Source organism: Anomaloglossus baeobatrachus, chromosome 9 (genome assembly GCF_048569485.1).
Source record: "Anomaloglossus baeobatrachus isolate aAnoBae1 chromosome 9, aAnoBae1.hap1, whole genome shotgun sequence".
Lineage (NCBI taxonomy): Eukaryota > Metazoa > Chordata > Amphibia > Anura > Aromobatidae > Anomaloglossus > Anomaloglossus baeobatrachus.
In genome coordinates, this window is record NC_134361.1 from 145,797,800 (window position 1) to 145,810,605 (window position 12,806).

The 12,806-nt window shown below is 45.0% G+C and overlaps 1 protein-coding gene across 2 annotated transcripts in view; it reads left to right on the forward strand.

Annotated features, from left to right (window-relative positions):
• GDPD2 (glycerophosphodiester phosphodiesterase domain containing 2) overlaps positions 1-3,565 on the forward strand; it is a 278,190-nt gene extending 274,625 nt beyond the window's left edge. For both annotated transcript variants that reach the window (XM_075322762.1, XM_075322763.1), the window contains exon 16: positions 2,366-3,565. In XM_075322762.1, coding sequence (XP_075178877.1) covers positions 2,366-2,415 — 50 coding nt within the window. In that variant the 3' untranslated portion in view covers positions 2,416-3,565. The remainder of the gene's footprint in view (positions 1-2,365) is intronic.
• Positions 3,566-12,806: the final 9,241 nt, after the last annotated feature.

Here is a 12,806-nt window from a genome sequence, read left to right on the forward strand (position 1 = left end):
CTGCCAGCAGCAACCTTTTCTGTTTGCTGCCGACAATCCGATTGCTGATGATCTGCCGACATAGCCCTGAAAGGGCTGATTAACCCCACGTGGCGCTGTCATGAGACGCATCCATAAACTAATATCTTTGTGATCCCAACGAATCCCTTGTCGACCAGCCTTTTCGTTGGCGAAACTGCTCATCATAGCGCAGCCACGCTAAACCTCCATACACACGGTGCGCCTCCCCGATAGAATTCATGTAACAAAATAAGGCAGAGCAATGTTCAGGAGTTTTTTGGCCTATTACACTTGCTAATATGGCAAAGGCATGGAACCAATTGCTAAATGTTTGGGGGATGAGACAATACCGTCTTTCTTGTTCCTCTCTTTTCCTCTCATCAAACCTTACTCTATCCAAGTTATATTTTTCTAAGGGCAATAATGAAAATATTTCCACATATTCGTCGGCCCAAATCTTCTCCCTAACCTCCTGTTTCAAATGAATTCCTAGAGGACCCTCAAAACATACATATAATTCTCCTTTTGCTGCATCAGATAATGTAACCCCTTGTGAAATTACTGCGTCCTCCTGTGTCTCTGGATCAGCACACGACTGACTTACCACCTCCGGTGTCCGGGGACCATTCCCGCACCATGCAGCAATAGGAGAAGAAGTTATGGGTAAGCTAGACTGACTCAAAGCCTCCTTAACCCCGGACACTAATTGCTGTACTACTGAATTAAGATCCCATCCTACATTGCCGGGAACTGCACCCCCAACTGCGCCCACTGGACTTATTACAGGTGATTTTACACTAGATATAGGACAAGAAAAAGTGTTCTCACCAATACCTGGCTGCGTCCTAGGTTGACCAGCCGTTCGTGACGTATTAGTTATAGTCTCTACAGCCCCTCCATTATTGAAGTGCTGCGTGCTGCTGCCCTCTAGTGGGGAGTCGTTATCTGTGTCATAGTCATTGTCTGGAATCTCTGCTGAGTCTTGTAGCTGTAGATTTATTGCCGGACTCCAATCCTGAGCCGGCCGAAGAAGTCTTTGTCTGGTTAAAGTACTTTTGCGCAGTTGTCTTTTCGGATTCCTACCACTCCTCGTGTAATGAGAACCCGGATCCGGAAATGTTGTGTGTCCTAAGCCCGTCCCCCCGTGTTGGTTTATTTCCTGGGGTAAGGCCGTATGATGTCCTCTAGAATGATGCAAAGTTTGTTGAGGAAGTTCTAAGGATTCATGGTGGGCTGTGGTCACGTCAGTTGTAGCTTGTGTGGCTGCTTCTCTGGCTGGCACCTCAGTAGAGCTGGACTTTCTCCTTGCACTTCTTGGAGTCTCTCTGGTTAGATGGTCGGGCTCTTTTCTCTGTCCCTTGTTATTCTTGTACTGTAGTTTCCTTCCTGGTTTGTAAGATGGATCAGAGGCCGTGCTGCACTTTGCTCTTTTCCTAGAAGTAACGGAAGGACTTATGATCCTATTGTGAGTCCTATTGGCCATTTCAGAAGTTAGTCTCTCAGGAGGTCTTGATCTTCTTAGAGTTTGATGTTCAGAAAGTTCAGAAGGGGCAGATGCTGTATCCCGGGCACTCTTCAGCAATTCGTCTAGCTGGGCCTGAATCCATTCGGGCCTACATGTCAAAGCCGCGGCCTGAACGCTCTTCAGCAAGGCATCCAAACTGCTTGTTCAGTCTTTAAGTCCAGGACAAAGGAATGACACCTTAACATGGGACCTATTTCTTATATGGCCCCTGCCCCCATCTCTCCTCCTGCTCGCCCACCACCACATTCCTTAGGTAAAAACCCCCATCCCTTACTCCTTAACCCTTTCCTGGATCTATCACTGCCTCAGTCATGTACGTTACGTCTATCTGCCTTCACTCTGCTTTACATGGACTGGCAAGGTGCATGCTAGACTACCACACTAATCACAAAGTTAGGCCGGTGTCACACTTGCGATTGCCTCGCATGTATCTCGCGTGAGTCTTGCAGTGCATCACCTGGCATGGACTCACACTCTTCTCACAGGAGCGGGCCGGTTGCATGCATCTCTATGCAGCTGAGACGCTCCCGTGAGGTTTAGTGTGAGTCCGTGCCGAGTGATGCACCGCAAAACTTGCGCGAGATACACGCGAGGCAATCGCAAGTGTGACACCGGCCTTAGAGGAAGAAGGTGGTACTAGGGTCTTGTAACTATCCATTCTATTGTGTGTTGAAATGAAATAATTTATTATAATTTATTACCATAAATATTTGTATTATTTAACCTGTTTCAGTTCATGATCAAGTGCAGGAGGCCTCACTTTGTATATAACATACAGTGTATATCCATGATGAAACAACTAGTGCTGAATTTAACACTGCATACCTTTCTACTTTTTAGAGTCTGAAACTGTATTACTGATGAATATTGAGCGTTTGGTTGCATCATAGCCACCCTGGATGTCTGTGTCATAGCAAATACACTTCACTATCCTCCACGTCCTCTCCAGCTGGAGCCTGGAGCATGAGGAGCCGAGTGGGACGGATTCAGGATCCTTGCACTGACTAATGTCTGACAAATCTTCACTACTGAGTCATCGGAAGCACCTAAGACTGCGGCACACAGAAGAGCTTTCTGACATTTTGACCTGCTTGGGTCAGTTTTGGATGTTTATATTCAGTATATTTCCATTAGTTTGGTTATAAAACTATAGCGATCATTTTTATTTTTTTTACTGGGCCACAATCCATAAGATATTGAACAGGGTAACATTATTTTATTTTTTTTTTTTTATTTTTTTTAGAAATCTTTCAATTTTCAACATTCCAGAATATTTTTTGTATAGTTTCTTAAAGGTTAATGGGATAGTTCCTTTAAATGAATCACATATCTCTTTACCGATCATAAGTACCGCTCCCATGGAAGTGAATGGAGAGGAGGGCATGCATGCTCAGTACTGCGCCATCTGCATGACGTACATGTGGATAGCTGGTAAATGTTGGTGGGTTAACCCATTTTCTGCTGTGTCACATTTTACGTTTCCATACTCAGCATATAACCCCTTTGTATGGGTGGGTAATTCTCATACTGAGAGAAAATACTGGCGTAAGAAGTAAAACGTAGGGACATCAAAATGTTCTCTTGGGCCAAATTCCATTTTCTGGAGCTCCTGTGCCACTTTTTTCAACACAGAAATCTGCTGGTGCACTGATCACAACTTATTCAGCAACATTCTGAAAAACGTTTCTAAGTTGAAAAGTGACAAAAAAAATAACTATGGATGTGATGTGAGGGCCATTCTGACCAATGGCAAATTCACTAACTGGGCATGGATAGATACTGGCACACCGCTGGCACAGTGCCCTAGTATTAATCTCTAGTCTTTTTTCATGCGTATGTATGTGGTATGGTGTATAAATATGAATTACACTTGTGCATAGACAATATTGTCCTAGTTGTGTATGTTCACACTTTTACAAAATATTTTATCTACAGCTGTAGAAATATCATGTCTGAAAGTAACAATGAATGGCACAAGAATTTTTTTTTCTGGTTCAGGCTGTACTTTATTATTAAACTACCTGTGGGTTTTGGATTGAGGATGTATTTTATTGTTGCCTTTTATATGTATTCACTCCACATCCAAACATAATACAAATTTACACTGGCTGCATATAATTTGCTCCACTGAAAATAATGGCTTAATATGATACAAATACATTTTTGGGGAAGGAAACAAATTCTTCAGAAAAAGAAAGTCCCAAGGAGAAGCGATAAGCCTTCAGGAAAATCGGTGGTCATTTAAGGGTCCTAGCCAGCTCTCCCAAACAAAGAAAACTCATATGGCCGGCATTGCTGGATGATGATCTTCTGCAGGAGCTCAAGTCCCTCACCATTAATAAATCTTTCTGGCATTCCTTAAATGTATGGAAACAGCACAAGGTAACTCCTCCTGGCATACTATGGCCATTTCACGTCTTGTTACACATTGTCAAGAACCTTTGTTTACTCAAGAACAAGGATTTCTCCAAGTACCTTGAAATTAAAGGGAATCTGTAAACAGGTTTTTACCACCTAATCTGACAGCAGCATAATGTAGAAACAGAGACTCTGATTCCAATGATATGTCACTTACTGGGATGCTTGCTGTAGTTTTTGTAAAATCTTTGTTTTTCAGCAGGAGATTATCACTAGAGGACTACTTTGCCTGGTGCCAGGAAATACAACCATGCCACCACCACTGATTGGCAGCTTTCTATGTACACTATGCACAGTGTACAAAGAAAGCCACCATTCGGTGTGGGGGGGTGTATCTGCTGGATGTAGCAGAAGGGAGTGTGTAATCTCATGAGTGACCAGCCAAAATGTGAGTTGTAGCTGGGAGAGAGACATCTCAGGGTCTCTCTCTGAATGGAGTGACTGGGGAGTCAGTTGAGCACTCTTAGGCCTGTTGCACACGTCAGGGATTCTGGTACGTATGTGACAGTTTTTATTTGTATCAGAATCACGGACATACGCAGACCCATTAAAATGAATTGGTCTGCGCACACATCAGTGATTTTTCACTGACTGTGTTTCCATGCGGTGTACATGCGCATCCGTGATTTCAGCACGGAGACATGTCCGTTTTTTTCTGGCATCACTGATGTCCCACAGACCACACTATGGTGTGATCCGTGAAACACGTACCAGAAAAAAACGTATCTTTGCAATAAAAAGTTGTTTTTTCTCCCCTTCTACAGCGACGCTGTGTTCGGCCACTGCTGTCTCCTGCCTCCAAGCCGGCTAGTTACTCTCATGAATATGCACTGCACAGCCAACCCAGAAGTAGCAGAGCCGGAGATTCAGCACCACAGAGAGCAGGAGCGTGGACAGGTAAGTTTGGAGTAGCTGATCTGCATGTGCTATCTCAGATCATGAATAGCACATGGAGAACACACGTGTGCCATGAATCACGGGCACACAGAAGGACATGCGTTTCTAACACGTTAGCGAAAAAGTCTGTGATGAAGACGTAGCCAAAATACGTCTCTTGTCTATCCCTAAGTGGATTATATTTCATCACTCATGCCTTTTACTGCCTGTATGGAAATTGTATGGAAATTGATTCTAATAATTTTTAAGAACAATTTTTTCCAAATAAAGCACCAATTATATTTTTTTACTCATTGGCTCTCTGGATATGGTTTTTCTTCTCTATATAGATTGTGGCATGAACTCCTGCCCTTTGTTCTGTCGCAGAGCTGCTTAATGAACTACTCCATACAAGGAGAAATTTCAATATCGGTAAGATGGCTTTTTTTTTAATGTTTTCCTTTATATTTTTAGGTCGAGTCTCCCCAGCCTGGGAATACCAGCCCCCAGCTGTGGGGCTTTATCTTGGATGGGTATCAAAATCGGGGAGATCCGCACGTCGTTTTTTTATACAGCCAAGATAAGCGCACGGCTGGGGCTGTAGCCATGGGCTTTATCTGTACTGGGTATCAGAATACTGGGGGAACCCTGCACCAATTGTTTGTTGTTTTTTTTTTTTTTTTTTTATACTATGATACTGATGGTAGATACTAGAATGTATGGGTTCCTTCCAGATATGATGTCATTTCAACACGCCCCCCTACCACATGATAGAGGCATGTTCAAAATGCCATCCGATGTTTCCAACCAGAATAAACATAAACATACATAAACATAAAACAAAGAGAGCAGGGACCTGTCAGTCCCGGTTTTCTGCGAGTCCGCCCAGCTCTACTCCCAAGCCATCTATATGAACATGCAGGTCAAAGGAAACTTAATAAAATACCTTGATAGCTGCAATCCAATGTCTTATTCCAGAGTTAGACAACTTTTTCTTACAGTATATGACACTGATCTGCAGGAGAATCTACCTCCAGAGATTATTTTAAATAGGAGGAGGAGTTACCAGAGTGATGTGTGACGGCCGCTCTCTGCTCTCCTGACCTAACTGCACAGCTGTGTGTGATTATAACTGGCACATCTGCAGGATCCTCTCCACTTCAGCCTCCATCTCACAGGCAGACAGTGCTGCAATATTATTACAATACAGCAGAGCTGCAGCAAATCTATATATATAATTGCCTTATTCTGTCTGTCTGTCTGTCTGTCTGTCTGTCTTGCTCCAAAATTGTGTCCTTACGGTGACAACCAGCGGATTGGCCGCTGGGCTCGGCATGGCCCCGCCCCCCCAGCACGGATTGGCCGCTCGGCTCGCCCTGGCCCTGCCCCCCCATGGATTGGCCGCTCGCCCCGGCACCCTGCACGCATTGGACGCTTGGCCAGGCCCCGCCCCCTCACGCATTGAATGCTCGCCCTGGCCCCGTCCCCCCGCACGCATTCCCCGAACCCACACGGAGATGCCCGACACCCAGGTGACTGCTGCAGCACCCGAAGCCCACACCGCAAGACAAAGTGGAGAAAAGCCACTAGCTTACCTCGCCTCCTGACACACGTGTGCTGGAGCCGGCGCAGGCTGGTATCCATAGTACACATCAGGTAACTATAGAAACCTCTTTCCTTAGTTACCGATGTGTAAGATGGTTACTAGCTTACCCCAGCTCCCGGAACACGTCAGCACTGTCGCTTACCTTTTCTCCACTTTGTCGCATCCGGCGAGAAATGAACCATCATTATTCAAGACTTGCTGATTATATTATTATTCAATCTGCTAACCTACATACACATTCTAGACTACCCGATACATTAGAATCGGGCAACCTTCTAGTGTGTTTATAAGGAGATAAATATCTACTGTAACATGTTAGTTACATGTCTCACATTGGTAATGACCCTTTTATTAAAAATAATCTTTGAACCTAGATTCTCATGCAGATCAGTGTCCGGCCCAAACTCTATAACAGCTCATTTACATATAAGAAAAACATCGATTTCTCTGGAATAAGACATTGGATCACAGGTACTAAGGTATCTTTTTATTCAGCTTCCTATGACCTACATGCCTTTTATAGACGCACAACAGCCTCATAAGCAAATTTGAGACTGTTAAGTTCGGGGTAGGAGACTTGCTGTTTGTTCGAGCACTGTGCTCCATATACTTACTGTGAAATATAGCCATCTGAATCGGGTCTCACAAATAAACTAATTCAGACATCCATTTTTTATGGGGATCTTTAAAATATAAAATATGTGCCCATTTTAGTCTACGATGCTGTTTACAAGTACATGGTTATTAATGGAACAAGTGTCTGCAAAAAAATTACTGAGCTATGCCCGTTTTTTTCATTAGTCATAGATCAAAATCACACATATAAGTCTATGTGTTGGTGAAAATAACAGATATTATACAGATGCCATCCATATGCAATCCCCATTGTAAGTTCACATGGTCCGCTTAATTTATTAGATAAATTGTGTATGTGGCTGGCTCCGTATGCGGCTCTGTGTGCTCGTCCTCATAACAGAGAAGTGCAGGAGCTGCCTACCATTTACATGCTGTAGTCTAGTATGCGAATAGGACCAGATTACAATGTGCTATGATTTTTTTCACACACACCTGAGGTTCATGTGAAGAATAACTGAAGTGTTCATAGGCTAACAATGGGTCCATGCTCTGTCTATATTTCAGGCCTAAAACAGACTTCCGAAAAAAAAACGTCCGTATGACACAGTCCGTTTTTCGGGTCCGTGTTCCGTATTTTTGGGGCGTTTCTCCGGTACGTATGACATCCGTGTGATGGCGTATGCGAGCCGTGTGTACGTGTAAAATGTCCGTGTTTGTGTGTAAAATGCCCGTGTATGTGTACGTGGAATGTCCATGTGGAATGTCCGTTTGTGTGTTGCACAATGTCGTTGATACATGTCGGCTGACAGCAGACAGAGTTGCGCGATGAGAATGAACTCGGGTGAACTTCACCCGACTTCATTGTCATGCCGTGGCTCTGTCTGTGTGCCGCGTACTGATTAGCGGTCACCTGTGAAGGATTCACCAGTGACCGCTAATCCCCCGAGTGACAGAAGTGAGCGGCCCTCTCTCATACTTACCGCTCCCCGATCACCAGCGCGGCGACGAACAGCTGTGCAGAGAATACGCGGCAACAATTACTTTGAATATGCCGGCCGCTCATTAATCAATCTCGTATTCCCTGCTTTCCCCACCCACAGACGCCTGTGATTGGTTGCAGTCAGACACGCCCCCCACGCTGAGTGACAGCTGTCTCACTGCACCCAATCACAGAAGCCAGTGGGCGTGTCTATACTGTGCAGGAAAATAAATACATAAATAATTAAAAAAAACGGCGTGCGGTCCCCCACAATTTTAATACCAGCCAGATAAAGCCATACGGCTGAAGGCTGGTATTCTCAGGATGGGGAGCCCCACGTTATGGGGAGCCCCCCAGCCTAACAATATCAGTCAGCAGCCGCCCAGAATTGCCACATACATTAGATGCGACAGTTCTGGGACTGTACCCGGCTCTTCCCGATTTGCCCTGGTGCGTTGGCAAATCGGGGTAATAAGGAGTTATTGGCAGCCCATAGTTGCCAATAAGTCCTAGATTAATCATGTCAGGCGTCTCCCCGAGATACCTTCCATGATTAATCTGTAAATTACAGTAAATAAACACACACACCCGAACAATCCTTTTTTAGAAAAAAAAACACTAACAAATTGCCTTGTTCACCAATTTAATAAGCCCGAAAAAGCCCTCCATGTCCGACGTACTCCAGGATGGTCCAGCGTCGCTTCCAGCTGTGCTGCATGAAGGTGACCGGAGCTGCAGAAGACACATCCGCTCCTGTCAGCTCCACGCAGCTAATGAAGGGAATAGCGCGATCAGCTGTATTCAGCATTGGCCGCGAGTAACCTCAGTGACAGCTCAGCTGATCGCGCGGCTGTCTTCATTTGCTGTGTGGAGCTGACAGGAGCGGATGTGTCTTCTGCAGCTCCGGTCACCTTCATGCAGCAAAGCTGGAAGCGACGCTGGACCATCCTGGAGTACGCCGGACATGGAGGGCTTTTTCGGGCTTATTAAAGTGGTGAACAAGGCAATTTGTTAGTGTTTTTTTTTTCTAATAAAGGATTGTTCGGGGGTGTTTGTTTATTTACTGTAATTTACAGATTAATCATGGAAGGTATCTCGGGGAGACGCCTGACATGATTAATCTAGGACTTATTGGCAGCTATGGGCTGCCAAAAACTCCTTATTACCCCGATTTGCCAACGCACCAGGGCAAATCGTGAAGAGCCGGGTACAGTCCCAGAACTGTCGCATATAATGTATGCGGCAATTCTGGGCGGCTGCTGACTGATATTGTTAGACTGGGGGGCTCCCCATAACGTGGGGCTCCCCATCCTGAGAATACCAGCCATCAGCCGTATGGCTTTATCTGGCTGGTATTAAAATTGTGGGGGACCGCACGCCGTTTTGTTTAATTATTTATTTATTTTCCTGCACAGTATAGACACGCCCACTGGCTGCTGTGATTGGGTGCAGTGAGACAGCTGTCACTCAGCGTGGGGGGGCGTGTCTGACTGCAACCAATCACAGGCGTCTGTGGGTGGGGAAAGCAGGGAATACGAGATTGATTAATGAGTGACCGGCATATTCAAAGTAATTGTTGCCGCGTATTCTCTGCACAGCTGTTCCTCGCCGCGCTGGTGATCGGGGAGCGGTATGAGCCGGGGGAAGAAAAAAAACGAGCGTCAATGTAAGTATGACTGAGAACAGCAGAAAAAAGATAAGTATACTGACTTTAATTTAAAAACAACAAAAAATAAGATTGCTAGTGTAAAAACACACACGCACGAAACGTGCTGAACACGGACATACTCCGTGTGCAGTACGTGCAGGCATGGAGCCATAGACTAAAGCAGGTCCGTGCCTGCGTGCTGCCGGTCAAAAACAGACATGTCATCCGTGTAGAAAAGCGCACACACGTACTTACCACATGGTCACACGTTCCGTGTGATTTTACGTGTGTGTGCCATCTACCATTGAATAACATGGGTCTACGTGTGTACATGTCTCTGGTACGTGCAAATACGTACCGCACACGTACAAATTAAACGGATGTGTGTTGCGGGTCTCACACAGACAAAAAACATATTCATCTGAATATAGGTCTAAGAGTCATGTGCTCGAAACGCGTCTGAGGTGCAGTTTAAAGAACCTTTTGGATTTTTCCTGACTCAGAGATTTTAGAGACCACGCCACATTTACTTCCATCCTCTTGCGTGGTGTTATTGGACCTCCTCTTGATGGTCCACCCTGTTCTTTTACTGGTACATGTTTTTGACATATGCCTCCTTTTTGTGCATCGGTCCACGCCGCTGGACCTGTTGGGGGCATAATTCCATGTGAACACAAATTGTTTTTATATTGTTTTTAATCTTTATTTGGTTTGTGTTTTTATTCATTTTTTCCTCTTTATTGTCTTTTGTATTTGGGTTTTTCTTATAGGTTTTAGGTCTTTGAGGATTTGTATTCTCTTCATTGTTTCCTTATCTTCTTCTCATTGGTGGACAACTTGGACGGCGCAGAATGCTTGGATTGAATTATATTGGAAACTTGTATCTATTACTTTACACATTCCGTCCGTGTTTCATATCCTAATGTATCTGTGCTATCCAGTTGTTACATTATTTAGTCCCCAATGTGTTTTATTGACCTATGTATTCTAATTGTCACCACCATTGTTTGCACTTCCTTCTTACTGTCTCATTAACATTTGGTGTCCTTGCGCATCTGCCGGTCTGCCGACTGCTGGCGTGGTGTTGCCTGACCGTGGCCGCCTCGTGCGCATGCGTGGGAGCCATGGAGACGTCCGTTCTCCCGCGCATGCGCACTACCCTCGGCGGTCTCGGCTCGCTCCGCCCGCTGGCCTCGACTTCCGGCGCATGCGCACTTCTGGGCACCGCCCACACCTGATTGAAAACATATGTGCTGTCCCTGTATATAGTGGTCAGCCTCACTTCATTTCTCATTTCCCTCGTAAAAGCGTTCAGGCGAAACAGCTGTTGGGATCGTCCTCCTGCCGCCATCTTCCTCCACTCCTCCAGGTAGTTATCGGTCTTTCACTCTTCACTTCTTGGCCATTACTGTGCTGATCGGCACCTCTCGGCTTTACGACTATTCCACATCTACCCTCCCAGTCCCCTCTCTATGCCCCACGACTAGTTCCTTTCATTCTAGAGATTACTAATTGTATCTGTGTTTTTCTCTTCTCTGCCCGGTTTCACCTCCCCGCACAGGGGTCGTGCTCCACATTGTCTTTAATCAGTTGCTTACACTCTCTTGTTCCACAACTAGTCTGGGCACAGGGACTTGTTTTCCTGCCCACTACTGTGCTGATTGGCACCTCTCGGCTTTACGACTATTTCACATCTACTCTCTCTGTCCCCTCTCCTTGCCCCACGACTAGTTTTCTCTAATCCAGAGACTATCTTGGGCACTTGAATTTTCTTCCTTTTTTCTGCCCGGTTTTACTTCCCCGTATAGGGGTCGGGCTGTACACTGCTTTTATCTAGTTGCTCACACCTGCTCTTTCCACACTGCTATCTCCCCTTGGTCTGGGCATAGGGACCTGATTTCTCCTTACTAGCCGTTATCGTGCTAACTGGCACCTCTCGGCTCCACGACTATAATTGTCCATTATACCTACCATCTTAGTCTCCTCTCTATGCCCCACGACTACTCTGCTCTATACTATTTCTTCACACCTCTTTCAAAGATTACTGCCTACTTGTTTATTGTTTACTATCAACTTACTTTTCACTACATTTAGTTGTGGAGGGAAACCTTGATTATTTACCTCTTGGGGTTCAGAGGCCCTTGTTTTGGTCCTATACATTTTGGTAATATACCACTTAGTAAATTAGTATCCAAAACTTCATTGTCAATACCCTCCTTGGGCCCTTCCCCCTCGGGGGTTTCCTTATGGCGACGGGTTGGACTTTATAATTCTGCTTTTTGTGTTCTATATACAATTGTATTCATCATCCCCAGGTGACTTCCTTCTCCTTTTTCTCCAATTTTCTGTCTTATTTGACATTGTACAATTTACCTTTCATGATTAACTGATATTCTATATCTCTGTTATTTATGTGAATAAAATTTAATACTTTTTGCATTACGTTTTTGTGCCATTTTTCTTCTTTTTCTCTCTGTTTTTAATGTTTCTTGAAGTAGGCACCCCTCCCTGTGGGAACCCTAGGTTTTGTTTCCCTCAGTGATTATTTAATTTAGCCATGCATATGTTGTTTATAATCTGCTTCTTTCCTGTGTTTTTCACAGTTCTCCTTACGGCTAGTATGAATTTTCGGGCACGCGACCAGGCGTGGCTCACTCATTTGAATGAGGTCACAAAAGGATGTGGTAGTACAGCCCCCAATTCCAATTCTACTGATGGGGGACCTCCTGAGGACCAGTCTTTGCGGGCCCTGATGCACAAATATAAGGATCTCTACAAAAAAAGAACACTCATATGGTGGAACCGGGCCTTCTTAACAAAATATTTGGAGAGTGGCTGGATACCTCGCGGTTTGCGAGTTCAGGTTTTTCCCTCCTTCCCTGCACCGGAGGGCGACTTCAAGTCCACTTGGGAGGGTCATTTACATAGATGTTCCGTGAATCTCTTGGAACTTCTGTCTAAACAGAATACATCCACGCTTGACCACATGGAGAGCGAGCTTGAGACACTGGAGGCCTCCATCCAGAGTCTTTGCACCCCCGAGGCTCTAGCCAAATTTTATGATGAGGTGGGCCTTGATGCCCAGAAATGGGAGAGGGAGGTCTGCGATTTTAAATCAAAGAAATTCCAACGTGACGCTAACGATTACCATTCAAACAACGTATATAAGTGGAGTCAT